We start from the raw sequence: 20,576 nt of genomic DNA, 5'->3' as shown, positions 1-20,576 counted from the left end.
CCTGTAGCTAGCGGGGTCCCCCAGGGGTCAGTCCTCGGTCCAGCCCTGTTCAATTTATTCATCAATGACCTGGATGAAGGCACAGAGTGCTCCCTCAGCAAGTTTGCTGATGACACGAAACTGGGAGGAGTAGCTGATACCCCAGAGGGCTGCGCTGCCATCCAGAGGGACCTGGACAGACTGGACAACTGGGCGGTGAAAAACCTCATGCAATTCAACAAGGCCAAGTGCAAGGTTCTGCACCTGGGGAGGAATAACCCCAGACACCAGTACAGGCTGGGGACCGACCTTCTGGAGAGCAGCTCTGCGGAGAAAGACCCGGGTGTCATGGTGGACGACAAGTTGACCATGAGGCAGCAGTGTGCCCTCGTGGCCAAGAAGGCCAATGGAATCCTGGGCTGCATTAAGAAGAGCGTCTCCAGCAGGTCGAGGGAGGTGATCCTGCCCCTCTACTCAGCCCCGGTGAGGCCGCATCTGGAGTACTGTGTCCAGTTCTGGGCCCCACAGTACAAGAGGGATGTGGAGCTGCTGGAGAGAGTCCAGCGCAGGGCTACGAGGATGATCAGGGGCCTGGAACATCTGCCCTATGAGGAGAGGCTGAGGGAGCTGGGCCTGTTCAGCCTGGAGAAGAGAAGGCTGAGAGGGGATCTAATCAGTGTATATAAATACCTCAAGGGAGGGAGTGCAGAGGACGGTGATGGTCTCTTTTCATTGGTGTCCACTGATAGGACTAGAGGAAATGGCCGGAAACTGAAACACCAAAAATTCCATAGGAACTTAAGGAAAAAATTCTTAACAGTGAGGGTGACAGAGCACTGGAACAGGCTGCCCAGAGAGGTTGTGGAGTCTCCTTCTCTGGAGATCTTCAAAACCCGCTTGGATGCAGTCCTGTGCCACGTGCTCTAGGTGTCCCTGCGTATGCAGGGGGGTTGGACTAGATGATCTCTAGAGGTCCCTTCCAACCCTAAGCATTCTATGATTCTATGATTCTATGATCTGACTGTGCCATTAATGGTGAAGCAGAAGAAATACAACAGGGGCTGCTCAGAGATGAGGACATTCTCTCTGCTTTGAATATGTCAAGTGACTGGCCAGGGGAAGGGGAGACTGTGTAAAACGAAGGCTGGCTCTGTAGGGAATGGCAGGAGCATGGAGCAGTCTGAGGATATGGATGATATGTGCATGCTGCAGCCCATGGGGATGAGCCAAAGGTTTTAAATGACAGAAATGAGTTTTCGAAGCATAAAATGCCAAGCTTCTAACAAAGTTTTTGTTAATTATGGTGTGCTGGGTTCAAAAGAAACTTGCTGAAATGGGCTGTGAGTCAGGCCTGCAGTGTTAGTGCTTGCTTGCTCACTCTTGGGCTAGTGGCCTTAGGACGGTGTCAGTGATGGCAGTGAGCAGTGCCGCCTGGTGTGGGTTAATGGACTAACTGTGGGAGCTCCTGTAGCCAGTTGAGACCAGGCAAGCTCTGAAACCCTTTCCCATCTCTTGCTAGGAAGAGCCTCTGTTTGCTTGAGGCTTCCTCCCACTCTTGGGAGGATGTCTGTTCCAAGGCACAGACCTATTGCCTCACGGTTGTTTCTTTTACAGTCCTGGAGGCCTGCAGGGCCGCTGGGCAGGATCTCAGCACTGAGAAGCTGTGGCAGAAGGTGCTGCAGGTGGTGATTGTTGAAGAGCTGCAGGCGCCTTTGCACCGGCTGGGTGCCCTGCAAGGAGCGTGGTGGCTGGCGACCAACCACCTGGGAAGTGTCACCGGCCTCTTCTGACACCTGAGCAGTGCTGAGGTGACCAGGCAGCTGCAGGATGTGTCTTTCCTTCGCCTTGGGGGGATCCTGAAGTCATCTCTTCCTCCTCTCCTGCTGATTTTGCAGCTTGATCTGTTCCATAGCTGGTGCTTGATGCTTTTTAAGCAATCCGCTTAAAGTTTAGCACTGAGCCAAATTGTCTGGGTGTCTTGTGCCTTCTGCCTCTGGGACAGTGTCTGAATTGCTTGTTCATGTCAGGAGACCTATCTGGCCCGTGGCTGAGGGGCTTCTATTTTAGCTTTACTCTTATCCCTGGGAGCTTCCAAGCAGTCTCAATGTGCATCCCAGCTACATCTGTGCAGACCAAAATAACCACCTGCAGGTTTGGTAAAGGACACAGAGCTGGCAGAAATACCATGTTTGTCATAAAACCTCCAAAATGCTGCTGTGGCATTTGGAGACTTGAACCCCTCGGTGCTTCTCATTCAGCATGAGTAATCCTGCCCTGGCAGCCCTGCTTAGCCTAGCGGGTCCCAGAATAGCTCCTGCCTGCCGGGGCCATTGGCCACCAGGCGCCAGCGAGGCGGGTGACTCAGCTGGAAGGGGGCTGCAAGCAGAGCCGCAGCCTCTGCAGGGAGCAAGCTCTGAATGGCATGTCTTAGAGCAACCTTTGCTGCTCATCAGCAGGACCAGCTTCCATGGGGGCTGCTCTGCCAGAGGTCCCAAAGGGGCCCCTCGCTCTCAGGTGGGAGATGCTGCCCAGCAAGAGGAAGGAATTATTCCCCCAAGCAGGTCATAGTTAGGATGAGGGGGGGGGTGGTAGGACATAACTCCCTAGCATGCTGGCAAAGAGCTTCCCTGCCCCTGTGCTTCCCTCTGTCCCAGCACTGATGTTCTCCCCTCTCTCTCTGTGTTTGCAGGACCCAGGGAGAGCTCCCTGCAGCAAAGGGAAGACCCAACTCCTCTCCCTGCTCGGAGCATGGAAAATACCTGCCGAGGGGGCTTCCGTGTCCCTAGTTCAGAGCGCCCAAGACTTGAAGGAGATTCTCTGCACGGCGGCTGTTTGTGTGGAGGGGACCTGTCCCTTTCTCCTGCCCCAGGGCCCCCTCCCCCTGCTGTTATCCTGGTTGTTCTTCCCAACCTTGGGATTCCCTTGGGAAACGGCCAGGCTGAGCCTTTGGGTGTGCGAGCCTCAGCCTCGCATCTCCAAAGAGTTCCTCTGCTTTTTCCCTAGCTGAGCCTCTGCTTTGCCACAGGGCTTCTTCTACCTCTCCTTGGCTTTAGGTAGGTGACTGGGTTCAGCACGGATCCTGCTAAAACTAGAAGGCTGATGAGGGGTTTCTGAGGATTTTTCTTTCTTCCGTCTGTCTTCTGGTGCCTGCCTGGTTGCAGACATGCAGCTCCTGCTGGATTATAGTGCTATGGGAGCCAAGCAGAGCTTTTGTGCAGCCACGTGGCCCGGTGGGGCAGCAGGTGCTTGATCTCATCTCCGGTTGTTGTGTTCTGTCTGTCACACATTTTTTCTTGCTTGCTGTCTTGCTGCACCTGTAGCTCCTGGGGCAGCCAATGCTGCCTCACTGTGTTCAGACTGGCCCTGGGGCTTCCTTTGGGTAGGGAAATTTGGAGTTTCTCATGCACAGACCTCTCAAAAGGTCCCCTCTATGGTGGCAATAACACTTTCAGCGAGGAGGCAACACATGTGAATGTAGACGTGATTTAGGCATGTGAGGGTGTTTTCAAATGGAAGCTTGAAATACGGATTGAAAGAGAAGCAAATAGCGTTTACAATAAATATTCATAAATTAATATCCCAGAGCATCCTGCTGAGTAATGGCCCGGATGTGCTATGTGCACTCCTTGCCATTTTCCTAGGGCAAGCCTCAGACAGCCCTTCAGCACCTCAAGCGGGCCCTCCAGGTGGACTTCCAGTGCCTTCCTGCCCTGTCCCATGCCACAGCGGTGTACCACGAGCTGGGGGAGGTGGATGCGGAGCTGCAGGCCCTGGCTGTGCTCTGTGAGGTTTGTCTGCTGTCCCCATTTTTGCAGAGGTGTGGCCTCAGGGTCATTTTTGAGCTTGGTCAGGACCCCCTGCGTAGCACCTGGCTGTTTGCTGAGGCAACATTTCTGGATTGGAGTTCATGTTCTTGATGGCTTGCGAGCGTACGCTTCGGTGTTGGGGAACATCAGTCTCTTAAAGTGTTTAGTAAAGGGGCCTTTAAAAGACGTTGCCTCTGTAAGAGGGTGTGTGTTCGCTGTGGCAGCCTTGCTCCGCCTGGCAGTGTTAGGTCTGGTTTTCGAATCGACGGAGAAAGAGGCAAACACCATCGATATATTGTGCTTTTTAATAATAGGAGAAAGATAATAAGTATTACCAGCTAGCTGGGGTCCGGGCTTTCCCACGCAGGGGTCACACCACGGACCCCGACCACTTTGGTCGTCCCTCTTTTATACCGTTCTTACCCCAAAAATGTTCCCCCTCCCGTTCTCCTGTTCTGCTTTCATGTCAATGTTATCTATATTTTATTGCCGACTGGGACACCTCTGGATAAGCAACCCCTCCATGCAGACCATCCCGTCTTGCCATATATCAGGAGTCCTTGCAGATAGGCAACCCCTCCATGCAGAGCCACCTGTCCTGCCATTTATCAAGAATTCCTGCACTTTGAGACTAAGTATTGACTAGCTTATTAGTGCACTCTATATTAACTCTTTAATCCCTACATTCCCCCCTTTTTCTTTTGTTCATATCAGAGAATCCTTTCTCGATTCTTCTGAGTTTGTCGCATGAACATTATATGCATAGAATTAACTCGATTTGTAGCTTTTTCCATTACCCCCATTACACATTTCCACATTATACAGATACACAGTAACAGTAATAACAGAATTACAAATATGCGCAATCCTTCTTTTATCAGTCCTGATATCCATCCAGGTAGTTCCCCAAACAACGACTTTAGCCATTCGTCTATCAGTCCTTCTTCCCGTGTTATCTTCTGAGTGTGTTCCTTGAGCCAGCGCAATTGTTGGTGAATCGATTGGCTATGGTCAGACAGGTTAAAACAACATAGTCCTTCAAACTCTTCACATCCATGTCCATGCGCGAGGAGCAAGAAGTCTATAGCCGCTCTGTCCTGTAGTAATGCATGTCGCAGGCTGTTCTGGTTGAGCAGGTGTTGTTCCAATACCTCGGTTGTCACATTTGCTTGCTTCTCACTCCAACAGGCTAACTTCGAAAGTTCCCTTAATGCATTTCCTGCTGCAGCTCCTGGTACAAAGATAGCTAAGGCGACCCGCGCAGTTACAGATATTAATTGTACATTATCATTACATTCCGGTGTTAAACCAAGGGAACGCTTTTGCCTTCTTTGTTCCTGCTTCATAGTTAACAACGGGGCTATCATTGCCAGTTGCCCTAGATAACACGGTCCCCCATAGGCATTCTTAGGTATTCCCTGCCACGCTCTATCCCCACAAATTAAAAACACTCCATCTGGCAAGGCCTTAACGGTATCATTATTCCATAGTAAATCTGTACTCTTATGTACCTGTCCTGATGGATCCCCCCCCATATGCTCCTAAGGATAATCCCGCACGCAGGGAATCGTTGTTGTAACCCATCGACTGTCCCATTTGTCCCACAGAATGTCCCGTTTGCATATATGGGACCGCTACCACCTGGGCTGTTTCTCGCTTAGTGGGGAAGGCCTCCACCCACCCCGAGAATGTGTCTACTAATACCAATAAATATCTATACCCATATTTACCTGGTTTTATTTCCGTAAAATCTACTTCCCAATGCCTTCCAGGTTCACCACCTCTTTCCCTTATACTTTCATGTACCTTTCTGACCCTTGATGGCTTCATTTCCTGACACACTTGACATCCTTCTATTATCTCTCTTAATAGTTTCTTCTGATCTTGGAATCTCAACCCGAACTTTTCTATTAACAGTCCCATTTTTCTTTCCCCCAAGTGTGTGGTACTATGCAACTGCTGCGCCATCCTCTGTCCCATCTGCTTGGGAATTAACATTCTTCCTCCTGTATTGTAATATCCTTCTCCAGCACTTTGTTCTTCAGTTCTGCTCTTTGAGCCGAAGTGCCGTCTGGTAAACGCTGGCTCCAAACTATTTCTCTGTTCTGATTTACCACTGCAGCTCCCGCCCTTCTTTTTCCTTGCTCGACCAAGCTACTTCCATCTGTAAACCACACTTTTCCTCCTTGCATCGGCTCATCCTTCAAATCTTCCCGCACTGTTGTAGTCTCAGCTAACACCTCCTGACAATTATGCATAGGTGTTTCATACTCTGGGTTAGGTAGGAGGGTGGCTGGATTCAAAGTCATTGGGGATGTATACATAATTCTTCCTGGGTTTAAAAGCAAGGCTTGATAATGAGTCAGCCTAGCATTTGTTATCCATCTTTCAGGCGGCTGTTTGAGTAATGCCTCTGCGTAATGAGGAGCCGTTACATACAGCTTTTGCCCAAACGTGAGTTTGTCTGCATCCTTAACCATTAACGTCACGGCTGCAATAATTCTAAGACATGAGGGCCACCCTGCGGCAACTGGACGCCACTATCCTTTTCCAAGGGCCTTGATTCTGCGTTAACACTCCCTTGGCAACTCCCGCATTTTCGCTCACATATCTGGGTCCGGGAGTGCAAGTGCAGGGGCCTCTAGCAGGGTTAATCTCAGTTCCTCAAAAGATTTTCTCATAGCTTCTGTCCACTGCCAGTCCGCTTCTCTCGACTCGCCTCATACAGAGGTTTCGCTTTTTCTGCAAACCCAGGTATCCACAAACGGCAGTATCCCACCGTCTCCAAAAATCCTCGAACCTCTCTTGGAGATCTGGGTTCCTGAATCCGAAGAACAGTCTCTTTCATGGCATCAGTTAGCCATCTCCTACCATCTCGTATCTTATATCCCAGATATGTTACTTCCGGATTACATAGCTGAGCTTTCTTAGCACTTACTCGGTATCCTAGTTTATTTAATTCTTGCAACAACTTCCTCGTACCTTCCTCGCACTCCTCTTTCGTTCTTGCCGCTAGCAGCAGATCATCCACATACTGAAGCAATTTCACACTAGGATTCTGTCTCCTGAATTCACTCAGATCTTCCTGCAGTATTTCATTAAATAAAGTCAGTGAATTTTTGTACCCTTGTGGTAATCGGGTCCTAGTTAACTGACCCTTGTATCCGCTCTCGGGATCTTCCCATTCAAAAGCAAACATTTCCTAACTCTGTTCCGTCAGGGGGATGGTAAAAAAATGCATCCTTTAAGTCTAAAACCGTATACCATCCCATATCTGGTGGCATCGTACTTAACAGAGTGTATGGATTCGGGACCGTAGGATGCACATCCTCCACTCTTTTGTTAACTTCTCTCAAATCTTGAACTGGCCTGAAATCTCCTCCGGGCTTCTTTACTGGCAGCAGAGGAGTATTCCACGGAGATTTGCATTTACACAGAATGCCAGCTTTCAGTAGCTTTTTAATATGCTTCGCTATCCCTTGTCGAGCTTCAGGGGTCATTGGGTACTGTTTAACCCTAATCGGGTGAGCTCCTGGTTTCAATTCCACGACCAGAGGAATTTTACTTTTAACTCTTCCTACTCCCGAATTCTCTGCCCATACTTCTGGGATTTCCCTCATCCATTTTTGAGTTTCTGGTCCAATTTCTTCCTTCCTCTCTTTATACAGTCTATATTCGTCCTCTAATCTAGCGGTCAGGACCTGTATCGGTCGTCCTTCCCGGTCATTGATTTTTATTCCATCATCCTCAAAATATATCCTTACCCCTAATTTAGTTAAGAGATCCTGGCCCATTAAGGGTACCAGACTCTCCGGTATATACAAGAAAGAGTGCGTGATTTGTCTATTAGCTACATCTACTTTCCTTTCTGATGTCCACCGATACCCCTTACTCCCATTTACCCCTTGTACTCGAGTTTTCCTTGTTGATAGTTTCCCCGCTGCTTTATTTATTACTGAGTATTCAGCCCCTGTGTCTACCAGAAATTTTACACGTTTCCCTTCCATTCCTAATTCTATCTAAGACTCGGGGAAGGGTTCCGAGTCCCGGCCCCTTCAGTCGCTATCTTCTTTCGCCACCAGTACTCTCGGTGGCCCCCTTTCTCTCTTTTCCGGACACTCATTTTTCCAATGTCCTTTCTTTTTGCAAATTGCACATTGATCCCTTCCTAACCATGCCCCAACTCCTCTGGGGGGTGGTGGTCCCCTTCTTCGCCTCCCTGATTTTTCTCCTGCTTCAAAAAATATCCTAGCCATCTCCCTTTGATTTCTCCGATTTTCTTTCGCCTGATATTCCCGATCTTCCCTTCTCACTCTTTCCTGTTTTTCTTCTGGAGTCTCCCTGTTGTTATACACCTTTTCTGCTACCTTTAAAAGATCCTGTAAAGTTTGTTCCCCCAATATATCAATATTTTGTAATTTCCTTCTTATATCTGGTGCAGCTTGATTTACAAATGCCAAGATGACAGCTGCCCGATTCTCTTCCTTCATAGGATCTAAAGGAGTGAATTGTCTAAACGCCTCTAATATTCTCTCTAAGAAAGCGGCAGGGCTTTCTTCGGCTTCCTGCCTGACAGCATTTACTTTAGTTAAGTCACGCGCCGCCGCCCGCAACCCTGCCATCAGCGTTTGCCGGTATGTTCGGAGACGCTCCCTACCTTCAGGTTGTTCAAAATCCCATGGTGGTCTTACCAATGGGAATCCTTCATCGATAAGGTTCTGCTGCCCGGTGGGTCTCCCGTCCTCTCCTAGCACCAACTTTTGTGCCTCGGTCAGGATCCTCTCGCTCTTCGGTCGTAAATAGCACTTTTAAAAGCTGCTGACAGTCATCCCAGGTAGGGTTATGTGTAAACAAGATGGATTCTAATAAATCAATCAACGCTCCCGGCTTCTCGGAAAAAGAGGGGTTTTGACTTTTCCAATTATACAAGTCACTAGAAGAGAATGGCCAGTATTGATACGTACGCTGTCCCTGAGGCCCTGTTATTCCAATTGCTCTAACTGAGAAAGCTTGAGAGGTGCTCGACACACCTCCCTCGTCTCCCCTTTGGTAAGATCGAGTCCCAAACGCTGGGCCCCTGTCTTCCCCTCCCTCCCTCCTTTGATCACTACTACTCACCTCCCTTCGTGCCTCAGGCGGAGGTGCGTAAGGGGGGGAATTATGCCCGCTTTCTTCATCCAATATTTCTGGATATAAAGTCGAATCTGATAATACCACCTTTTTCCCTTCCTTTTTCATTAAGTAAATATCAACCTTTTCATTCTTTCTACCCTCCCCCAAAAGAGGTTTCAGCCATGGGGGTGGATACAGAACCAAGTCCTCCCATGTGATTATATATGGAAATTGATCTGGGTGCCCTTCCGACCCAGATCTCATTATTACCTCTTTTACTTTCCTTACCAATTTTAAATCTAACCTTCCCTCTCTCAGCCAGCCTACGTCAAAACTTGGCCACTCACTTTTACAAAAATATCTCCCATCAGTTTTTATACACCTCTACAGATAAATCATGTGTCCGATGCTTAACATATCCAAAATGATTTAACATAAATGACAAAGGGTGGATTTCCCTTGTCCCATTGTATCAAGCTCGTCACTTAAAACCAAAATTAATACAATTGCCAGTAAACCAGTAAGGGCGATTATTAACGGAATTCGCCCTTACCGAACCGGTCTCCCCTCGTCAAGGAGAAACGGTATTCCCAACCAACCACCCTTTCTTTTTCTGGGAGTCCGAGGGACGTCTCCCTCGGGCTCCAGCCGACAATCCTTTGGTGCGTCCACCTGGATTACCGTCAGCTCACCACCACAGGTCTCCCCTGACCTATTATCTTTCTCTATTTTTTCTTCTTTCTCGTATTCAAATCCCGGACGAGCCCCCAAATGTTAGGTCCAGTTTTCGAATCGACGGAGAAAGAGGCAAACACCATCGATATATTGTGCTTTTTAATAATAGGAGAAAGATAATAAGTATTACCAGCTAGCTGGGGTCCGGGCTTTCCCACGCAGGGGTCACACCACGGACCCCGACCACTTTGGTCGTCCCTCTTTTATACCGTTCTTACCCTAAAAATGTTCCCCCTCCCGTTCTCCTGTTCTGCTTTCATGTCAATGTTATCTATATTTTATTGCCGACTGGGACACCTCTGGATAAGCAACCCCTCCATGCAGACCATCCCGTCTTGCCATATATCAGGAGTCCTTGAAGATAGGCAACCCCTCCATGCAGAGCCACCTGTCCTGCCATTTATCAAGAATTCCTGCACTTTGAGACTAAGTATTGACTAGCTTATTAGTGCACTCTATATTAACTCTTTAATCCCTACAGCAGGAACAGTAAACACCAAGTTAGATCATCTGCCTTTTGAAATTCCCTAATACAAACACAGCCAGAAGGGATCTCTGTCGCTGCTAACAGCACAAGAGCTGATCTAACTAGGTCTGTGGCTGTGAGGAGAGATGCTGTTCCAGGCAGCGCAGAGCACCTGGAACTGAAAGCCTGAGGTTGTGTGTGCTTGGGATGGCCTCGGAGATTTCCTGATGCTACGTGGAGAGCAAAAGTCTGCCTGTCTCTGTGATCTTGGTTGCTCTTCCTGGAGGTGGCTGTGCCCTAGTAAGTGAGATCTGTATCTACCACCGTCTCTGTTCCTGTTTTGCAGGCTCTGGAAAGAAACACTCCAGCAGCTGCTTCCCCTGCTCCCCATTGTCTAATCCGAATGGAGCACCTTGTCCACACGCCAGCTCTGGCTTCTCTCCTCCACCACTGACACTTGTCTGAAGTGAAGTACCTGTTGGCACAGAGGTGTCTCGAGGGCAGGAGGTAACGGAGCTGCCTCTTCTCTTCTTGCAACAAGCTGCTCCTTTGTGAACTGTACTTTTCTTTGTGCTCCAGTTGAGTGTTGCTGTTACAGGTCTGTTGTTAGTCATGGTCAGCACAGACAGAGCAAGTGCAGGGTGGGGAGGGCCTTCAGGATGGTGATTCAGGTTACACTTGGCTGCTGGCACTTTGTGGGGTCTCCTGCTCCTTCCATGTGTCCTGTCCCTGTTGCAGGGTGGCTGATGCTGTCAAACATTACCTGGATTTTCTGTCTCTGCTTCAGGATGGACTGCAGCAGCAGGTGGGTGTCTTGAAGAGCTGGCCTGGTGCCTTGGGAGATAAGGTTTGGATCCCCACTTGAAGGACTGGTACCAGGCTTCATAACTGAAACTCCCAGTTTCACTGTGTAGCTTGAGACATGAAGGAAGCAAGTTGGGAGCTGCACAGGGGCAGTGAGAGCTGTGAGCTGGCACCTCTGACCTGTGATGCATCTGCCTTGGAGTTGGCACTACTGGAGAAACAGTTTCCCATTATCTTCCAAAGTAGCTGTTGGCCCAGTTTTGGATGTCCTTCACTTCAGGACTAGGGCTTTGCCTCCCTGGCTCTGCTGAGCCTTTGCTGCTCCACAGCTTCTGCCTCCAGCAGGCTCCAGTTTCTAGGGGAGTGGGTCTGAGCTTTGCTGAGTGCCAGCTGTGTGTTCCCAGCAAGCGTGGGGCTGCACTGCTGCACTGGGAGTTGTGCAGTGCAGTGTCTGAGCACTTTTCCACACCAGGTCCCCCTGGATGGAGGATCACTCTGCCCAGGCTGCCAGAGGTGTTCCTGGAAGCCACATCTGCCCTGCAGCAGGTAGGGAGGCCTCAGGATGCCATAACCGTGTGCGAGGAGGTCGTGAGCCGCACAGCCGACCTCATCCCACAGACACTGCGAGTCGAGGAGAGGCCAGAGCAGCCGGAGTGCCCATCTCCAGAGACACAGCTGGCTGGTGGCCCCGTCCCAGAAGAGGGAGAGTCTGTCTTGCCTTATGTGGAGAACAGCTGCCTATCTGCACCAGGGCTGGGCCTGGGCCAAGCTGGGCGAGACCAAGGAGGCTGTAACGCAGTTCAGCAGGTCATGAAGATCTGGGTGCTGGGGCACCAGTGGATGACAGAGGCTAGCTTGGCGTGGTGGCTGGTGTGACTGCTTGCAGCAGACAGCACTGAAGTTCCTCTGTCCTCCCTCCCTCAGGTGCCTTGATGATCTCTTACGAGTCCAGCTTTATCAGCCTGGTGTTGAAACAGCAGGTATGGACAGGGCCTGGCTCTGTCTGGATCCTGGGGTTTTGGCATTGGTGGCAACAGGAGCAAGGCTCCAGGCCCAGCATCACCTCTCCCAGAAGGTGCCTGTCACAGTGTGCTGAGCTCCATGCCTCACTGGAGCCTCTGAAGAGACCCACTGGTTTGGTCAGAACAGGGTTGTCCTTAGCCCTGCCTTGTCCCCATGTGCTGGGTGACAGCTAAGTGGGCTGTGAACGGGGAAGCTCCCTGAATCCAGGATCCAGGGAATAGATTTAAGCCAGTCGTGCTGCTCCTGGTGTTTTAAGGATTTCTCTCCACCCCTCCTGGTCTTTCTTGGCAAATGTATTTCTTGCCTTGGAGGTGCTGTGGATGCCATGAGCACCGGTCTCTTAGGACAAGCACGGCTTGGCCTTTCCCTCCCCACTGCAGATGGGCAGCCAAGCCAAGGCCAGGCTGATGCTGCTCTTTGTTCTCACCCTCTACCACCTCCCGGCCTGTCCTCTCCCAGAAGGTCCCTTGTTCCTTGACAGTCTCTCGCAATGTTATTGCCATCATTTTGGGATGTGCCTGGCAACCAGCAAAGAGGCTGAGCTTGGGCACTGGCTGGTCATGGAGGAGCAGGGCAGTTGGAAGATGAACCAGGCCAGGCAAATGTTTGGCTTGTCTTGACTGCTAACCTGCCTTCGCCTTGCTGTGTGGGTGAGGGACTGTCAGAGGATGCCATCTCCAGGGGTGTGGGTCTTTGTTTTTCCATGCTAGGGAGTCTCCTACCAGAAGTGAAGCTGCTCCAGAAGATTGGGTTGCTGTCCCTCATTGGGCGAGGTACCCAATTCCTGGAGCTGAGGAAGCATAGGGAAACCTTGCTGGATTTCCAGTACGGCCTGCAGATCTTACCAGGTGAGAAGCTCATTTTTGAGGAACAGAGAGGACAGCCACAAGTTGGGTTTTGTTTGTTTGTTTGTTTTCTCTCTCCAGGGCTGCTTTGATATTTTCAGTAGGAAGGTCTCATGTTTTAGACCTTACATTCAAATGACAAAGACTACAGCAGGAGGTGGATAGCTGGTATCTTGCATCATCCTAGGAAGCTACATGTCCTTGCCTGGCAGCCTGGAGGCTGCGGCATGTTGGGAGAGAAGGGAGCAGAATGGGCAGCTGCATTTGAGGAGGGTTAAGAAATGGCTGGAGCTGCTTTCCGGGGTGAAGCTGTAGCTGGTGGATGCTACAGTAGCATGGACACTCTGTGGGTCTATGGGGTTTGGTGGGATCATTGCAGTCAGGACTGCTCTCCGAACGCCCATCGCAGTCATGTCTGAGGCTTTTCCCCCCACACCCAGCCAGGGCCTTGCTTTGAGGTGCAGACCTGCTGGCAAAGCAAACCCTGAACTGTGTTCAGATGGTTTAGCTAGCGCAGCTCCTGCCAGCCTGGAGCTGCAGCACAGCTCTGTCAAAGGAGCTTCCCCTCCCGCCGTTTCTGCTCTGATATTCGGTGCTTACCCAGGCTGTGGCTCTGCAGGACTCGCTGGGGCACACGAGACCTGTCAGAGAGTCAACCTGACTCTGCAATAGCAAATGGGAGAGCAAAGGCTGGGGGCAGAGCTGAGGACTGTGCAATGAAAAAGGAATGAACTGTAAGAGTCTGGCAAAGGAATAGTCCTTACTGCTGCAATACCCTTTTTTCTTTCAGGCCCTACCCTTTGTGTCTGAAGCAGGCAACCTTCCCGCAGAATGAATCTCTTGCTAGAGACATACAGGATTATCTCCAGACCACAAACAGCTAACCCAGCACCACATACCTGCTGAAACCTCCCTGCCTGCACCAGGATGACATGAAGCCTTAATGGCTTCTCCAAGACTCCAAATTCCTCTTGGATTAAGTTCAGTTCCCAAAGGACTGAAACAGAAGAAAGTTGCTTTAAAAGTTACTAATAAAAGCCTCAGATCTAATTTATAAGTTTTTCTATGACCTTTCTCCTGGAGTGATTCACAACAAAGCATTGCAGGGGGGACAGTGGCCTCGACTCTGCCTGGAGCTGCTGTGAGCCTGTGGGTTGAGCAGGGAGCCCGTGGTCCCAGCGCCTCCAAAAGAAATATCCTTGCCCTTCTGAAGTCACCACAGGCTATGCAGCTCTATCAACAGGGGCCAGCTCTGCATTCCCTGCTCCAGGGAGCTGTGACATGGATGAAACAGAGAGTTGTCCGAGCGTCGCTCCTACCTGTGCTTTATACTTTGGCGTTTTACGTGGTCGCTGCCAGTTGGAGCCCGGGAATGGTTTTGGCTGAAGCTCAGAGTGCTGAGGTCCCGCTCCGCTAACACGCTGCGCAAGCCAATGGAGGCAGCAGGATCGGGATCCCTCCTGGAGGAGCCGTGTCCACTGCACAGCTCTTAGCCCCCACTGTGGCAGTGGGCTACGGTGAAGGGGCTCCTGCTCCTGCCCAGCATCTGCTGCAGCTCGTCTGGGGACAGGAAAGTCCCTCAACTCCCATCAGCCAAGTCTTTGGCAGGCTATGTCTCCCACAAGAAGGAACAAGTGACTGAGAACTGCAGGGGTGAGAACAGCAAGAGAAGAGTGAACTAGGAATAACTTGGAAAAAGACTTGGAGAGGTCACTCTCAAGAAAAGTGTGTTTTGGCCTACATTTCCTTAAGGGAAATATCCTGATAACTGAGGTACAAAGTCATGTGCTAGAGGGGGGATTGAGAAACCTGCGAGAGCCTGGACGGGCCAAGCTGTAGGCTCAATAGGGCCTGCAGCCCCAGAGGAAGCGCCCTGGGAACAGGACTCGGAAGGGAAGCGTGTCAAGGCCCTGCACATATGGCCCAGGTGCTGTGCATGTCACCTGTAAGTGTGGCCTGAGTTGGGTTGGGGTGGCCAGGCTCAGAGCCTGACACCTGGAGCCTTGGGGCAGGGCTGCCTCTCACACTTGCTTTTCTCCAGTCCAGCTCTACATCCTTCCCCCCACTTTAAAAGGAAGGGTAGGAGGGAGGGCACAGGTATTAAGTACGAGTTGGCCCTGTGGAACAGAACCTCGCATCAAGAAGAAAACAAGGGAGTGACCATCAGCATAGGCTGCTGGAGAGCAGCTGTTGATTGCATCTCTTTTCCCACTCTGATGTCACCAGAAGGAGTCAGTACGGGCTGGGAGCTGTGGGAAAAGGAGTGTCCAAAGGGGCTGGAAAGCTGCGCCAGAGCCCCCCACGGCACTTCCCAGTTTCCCCCGGGCTTGCTCGGAGCACATTCCCTGTTCGTGTTCCCCGAGCTGATACAGCCTGTCTCGCCCCAGCCTTGGCCACGCGGCTGAGCCCTGCTGCGCTCAACACACTGGTGGAGCCCCCTGAGCCGTCAATCAGTCGCCCTTCCGCCTTCCCATTGACTGCGCTACTCGTTTCCCTTTCATCAGGCATAGGCCAATGGGTAGGCGACCTTAGACGGTTCGCAGGGCGGGCCATTCGCTCAATTTTCCCATTGGTCGATTTTTGCCATTGGCTGCCGGTGCCGTGTTGCCAGTTAGAACCACCACACGGAGGAGGCGCTGTGATTGGCTCCTGGGCTTTGCGCTTGGCTCGTGACGATTGGGTGGGCAAAAGAAGAGGGGCGGGGCGGAGGAAAAGCGCTTCCCCCCACCTCGCTTTCTCCTCCGCTTTTGCCTCCCGATTGGCTGAGCCGCCTGCTGGGTGGATTTTCCCATTGGTCATCGCATGCTGTTGCTAGGCTTGCTTGCCTGCGCGCCAGGCGGAGCTTTCTCCCCCCCGCCCCCCTCCCCTCCCTTCCGATGAGTCGGCGCTGAGGTCCCAGTCTCTGCGAAGTTCTCGCCGTTGTCGCCGCCGCCCGTCCTGAGAAGCCGCCGTCGCCCGCCTCTTCTCGCTCCTCGCGCCATGGCCTTGGCATCCGAGTAAGTGCGGCCTGCCCGGCCGCTCGCCGCCCTGCAGGCCGCGGCCTGGGCCTAGGCTTGGGCCGCGGTGGCGGTGCCGGGCCCGGGCTCGGGCCCGGGCCTCCCTCTATCCCCTGAGCGCCGCGCCGCGTCGGGCCCGCTCGCCGCGCCGATCCCGCTGTGTCATGCAGGGCCCGGGGAGGCGGGACCGCGCCGCGGCGGGGGATGGACCGCTCCCCGTGGGGACCTCCGTGCCGGGGCCTCCCCGCCGAGTGTCGAGTCATGGCGGGGGGGAGGGTGAGGCCTGGCCGGGCCCCGGGGCGCCCGCCGGGCCTCGTGCCCTCCCGGCGGCGCTAGGCCATGGCCCCGGGCAGCGCTTTGTCTCCGGGCCCCGGCCCGCAGGGAGGGCAGGGGGCTGCGGGGACGTGTCCCCGTTCGCTCCCTGCAGGCCTGGCCGGTGACTCAGTGTGCAGAGGAGCAGACATGTTGTGCTGTACGGCACCTGAGGAAGCTGCTATGTTTTCCTCGCCTCATTCTCGCCTCGCGCTGCTCTCTGTTCCAGGGCTGGAGATTGTCTTTCACGTGTCTCAAAAACATGAGTTGGCCAATAGTGGCCTCTCTGCTCCCGTCCCGTGTGCGCAGGCCACTTCCCTGGCCCTCGAGAGCAGTAAAAATCGAACCTGAAAATAATTTTCTGGATCTAGTAGTATTTGAAGTGACTCGTTGGACTTGCACCTGCTCTCAGTCTCCATAGTGCCCTGTGTTTACTTTTTCTTTTCCTTTTGCAACTCTTGAAATTTAGACCAGTTCACTCCTATTGAGTCATCCCCAACAAGATGTGTCAAGAATTTAATGTCTGTGGCAGAGCTCGCGTTGGAAGTGATGGTCTCATCACTAAGGTGTCAACAAAAGTTACTCTGTAACGGGGAAAAAATATAGTTGGGATTTTGGGGTCGGTGCAGTTGGCAGCGATCTTGCTGAAGGGAGCGTGAGTTCAGTGTGTAACAGCACAGGAGCGAGTGGAGCATGGCCCTCTGAAGAGGTTTGTGCTTTCTCCCCATGTACTGGCCTGAAAAAGGGTTTGAGAACTGGGCATCTCGAGCGTTAGGTATGAACTTGCTGTTAGATTCTCCTGGACTGTTTTGGTAGGTAGATTTCTCTTTTATTTGCTTTAATAGGAAAACACTTTATCTTCTTTTTCTTTATTATTATTATTATTAAAAATACCCATCTGTCAAAAATAGTTCTGTTTGTAACAGTTGTTCAGGATTAAGTCAATAAGAAACTGTTGACGGGTTTGTCTTGGAAGCTAGTTCATGAGGAAGTTGATTAAGAAGTCTCACTGACATACAGAAGATCTGACCACTTTCATTAGGAAAGCTGAAATCATGTTGTGTGTGTATGACTCCCCCCCCCGTATATTTAGCACAGGCTACTCGGGGAAAAAATGTCATTCCCTGATATTATGGAGAGACTGGTAGTACAGAAAAAACACTAATCATAAAGTACTTTATGTCCTAACTCATTCCTACTGTCTAGCCCAGCCTTTGGACTTTATCACATATGGAACCAGGGATTCTCTGACACAGGGAAATGATGACAGGATGTAAGTTGTAAAAAGTCATTCTGTTTTTCTCCTGCTCCCTAATGTCAAAGGGGCTATAGGGCTGTTTTCTTAAGTAAAAGTGGGCTAAGGATGGGAACTGGGAAGGGATTGTTGTTGGTCTTTAAGGCTAGCTCCCATTCTCTTCAGTTTTAAAGACAGCGGGATCTTAAGTGCAAGTTTGACCTTTAATTGTTCTGGGGATTTTGTCTTCACTTCTGGCCTCTGTTGAGCAGCGGGCTTGAAGCAGGCTGTGAATTTCTTTTTAGCCCTTAGCCAAATCTGAAGGTGCGTTTCGTATTTGGTTTGTTGAATGGGTGGAAGAAAGCAGGGACAGGGAAAGTAAAGTATGGGAGGGAGCTGACCAAACACTCAAGTAGGTAGAAGAGATGATGATGATGATGTGAAGGATTTAGACCAGAGTCTCTCTGACAGAAATAGATGAAAACTCATTGGAGAGCTTTAAGAAATAACTAGGTTAGCTGTCTGCTATGGCCCTTCACTGAAGGTTGGCACCGTGCACAGGAAGGTTGGCCAAAGAGATCCACTCTTCGTGGGCTTTGCAGTTTGTGTTTTCAGTTCAGCCTCTCCTTCCCTCAGGTTAGATGCTGGAGCCTGGGCGAGGGTGGCTGAGGTGCACAAATATGTTTTGCTCCATCCTGTCACTTGCAGCAAGGGGACCCCCCGCGGAGAGAGTAAATAAGGACAAATTGTGATAATATTTTATACTGCTCCTGAAAGACTAGCTAGTGCTTGTCTATCAAAGTCCTTATTCTCCTCTTATGACAAATAACATCACATTCCCAGGTAGCTGGCGTGTAATTTTTTAATACTTTTGTTTCTTTGGCTGCAGAACTCAGATGAGTTAAGTGAAGTTGACCCCGTTCATTTAGATGCCTATATATTGTTCCTTGGAAACTTTTATTCCATTTTTTTTAAGTTCATTCAAGTTCTTCAATTGCTTTAAGTGCAGTAATATACTGAAAACATTCATGTGGACTTCACTTCTTACTCGAGGAACTCTGCAGATTCACAGTTCTTCCATGTTAACTATTTTTTTCCCTAACATTTAGTGGAACCAAATGCACCTCTGCTATATTGCTGTATTTTGAAAGCTATTTGAACTGTTTTTCTACTTTTATACCACTTATGGTTTTGAAAATTCTGGTCTACAAGGTGCCGTTCACATGGTGCCGTATTCCCCTTCTGTTTATTTTTATCTTGGTTCCCCAGCGAGTTTTTAGGGTCTGTGATAATCTTTGTATCTTCAGGGGCAGCTACTCAGTCTCAATGGCAGTTTGTGTAGCCAAAGTCCGGTAGCAGTTTCTTATGGAAAGGCTTTTGGATGCACCGCCCCTGCACTGGGATGATTGACATTCTAACTTTGAACAGGCAAGATAGGAGTTTTGTTTCTCTCTGATGTCTTTTGGTTCCCATCTAGCTATAGAGTTAATTCCCAGTGTCCAGGAGCAAATGCTGTTGCAAAAGGACCTTACAGGTAGTTTTTTATTTTTATCTACCGTTCCCCCCACAAAATCTGTAAGCTTGATAATTTATTGGTTCAAAATGCCTTATAGCTCTGCTAATTTTTTGGGGGAGTTCCTGACCTTCTGAGGCTCTGCAAAATGCTTTGGCTTGAAGATGGGATTCATAAGCTCCTTTGTAGGTGCATCCAATGTCCTTTCTTGTGTCTTTTGGGTTTAAGGAATGTGCATGGATAGTGGTCTGTATGGTTCACATACCCATTGAAATGGATGCACATTAATTTGTTACCTGTTGCACCCTCCTTTTCAGAGAGGAAAAAGGGAGGGGAATTCTGGAAAGTTAGGTTTAGTAACTTGATTGTTTCCTTAAAATTATGTTGCCTCTTGCTTGCAACATGTTACCCATGTTACTAGGTCTTGTGTGAGGTTTCCAAAAGGTTTTGAAGCAATCTGGCTGCCCTAAATGCCTGCTTGTTGTTGTTCCCCTTTAAGTGTCCAAGACAGGAATCAGTATCACATAGTCTGTCTTGGCAAGAGCTCAATCTTGAGGCTGTCAGAGAGACAGGTAACACCATGTTGGGTGTATGTCATCCCTTGCTGCTAGCTGAAATGATGTAATTTTAAAGACACAGTGAACTTAACCACTGCTGCCACAGGCTTCATTCCACTGTTGGAATGTTCCTACTTGCTTCTTCCACCTCTTCTCCTCAAGGTTTGATCCCTCCTGGTTATTTTGTCCCTCAAAGAGCTACATGAAGCCAAAGTGCACAGCCAGCAGCTTTGTCTGCAAGGCTTTCACTTTTTGCCAGCGCTTGCCACTTCCTTAGGGCAAAGGAAGATTTTCATTGTTTTTGTCAAAATCAAGCCAGTGTGTGCATCATTTTCTGTTGTGACCTTAGACTTCTGGACTACTTTGAGAAAACAGTCCAGTATCTAACAAGCGAAGTAAAAGTTTTGTTTTGCTCTTGCAGCTGGCTAGTGTGCAACTTTGAAGAGCTCCTCAGGAATTGATGGGTTCAAATTCTTCCTTCTTTTCTCAAATAAGTCTTTTGGTGCCTTTGACTTAGGAAAGATAATTAACTAATTTCCTTCTACATTTTCTTGCCCTTTGCTTTTTTCCTTTTGATCAAGGTAAATGAATTGGCTGCTGTGGTTTACTGAGCTAGAGCTACAGTGACTTCTGTGCAGTTTTTGCAGAAACTTCCCCAGTCCTCTTGTTTTTCACGAGCACTTGACTATTTCTACTGAATTGCTAGGTTTAACTAATAGACCTCGACAGACTAAACTCTTACAACTCTTCCTGTCTGGGGAGCTGCAGCATTGTGCTTTAATTCCCCTACTTATCTGGGATTTGACACCAAATAGACTTAAACTCTTGTTATGGTTACAATGGCAGGGGTTACATGTGATTTCAGATGAGTCTAGCTAATTCTTTTAGGCAAAGCATCTTACAGTCAGCAACATCTCACTGACCACTTCTTTTCGTGGGTAGCTTCATGGCTATTTCTGTTTGAGGCTAGTAAAGTAGCTAGTATTTACTCTCAGAAAACATTTTCTTTTGAACTCCTGGGACTGTTGCTCAGGAAGAACATTCTCCTTTGTCTTACAAATGGCTGTAGTTTCCAAAAGACCAGATAACAAAGACATGAAGACCAAAACAGGGGGTCTCAGGAGGGAAGAGGGAGAAGCGGTGTCTAGGACTCCCCATATAGCTCTAACTCCTAAGTTCTGTTTTCTCCTCCAG

The 20,576-nt window shown here is 49.9% G+C and overlaps 1 protein-coding gene and 1 pseudogene across 2 annotated transcripts; one reads left to right on the top strand and one right to left on the bottom strand.

The window, feature by feature from the left end:
• The first annotated feature begins 3,142 nt into the window (after positions 1-3,142).
• On the top strand, positions 3,143-12,774 carry LOC148590769 (Fanconi anemia group G protein-like; annotated as a pseudogene). Its single transcript, XR_015914252.1, has 7 exons — positions 3,143-3,209; positions 3,300-3,358; positions 3,621-3,767; positions 10,445-10,605; positions 10,837-10,903; positions 11,375-11,882; positions 12,636-12,774. The product of XR_015914252.1 is annotated as a Fanconi anemia group G protein-like (transcript).
• LOC148590770 (endogenous retrovirus group PABLB member 1 Env polyprotein-like) lies at positions 3,885-5,131 on the bottom strand. The gene is made up of 2 exons (XM_088538610.1): positions 4,583-5,131; positions 3,885-3,938 (listed from the first exon to the last, which is right to left on the bottom strand). Exons 1-2 carry the CDS (start codon positions 5,129-5,131, stop codon positions 3,885-3,887), a joined length of 603 nt encoding a protein of 200 aa, XP_088394736.1.
• Positions 12,775-20,576: the final 7,802 nt, after the last annotated feature.

This window comes from Tinamus guttatus, unplaced genomic scaffold (assembly GCF_059628265.1).
Source record: "Tinamus guttatus ecotype Peru unplaced genomic scaffold, ASM5962826v1 Tinamus_guttatus_pri_ptg001096l, whole genome shotgun sequence".
Classification (NCBI taxonomy): domain Eukaryota; kingdom Metazoa; phylum Chordata; class Aves; order Tinamiformes; family Tinamidae; genus Tinamus; species Tinamus guttatus.
The sequence above is the reverse complement of the archived record's forward strand: the minus strand, read 5'-3'. Positions and strand labels throughout refer to the sequence as shown.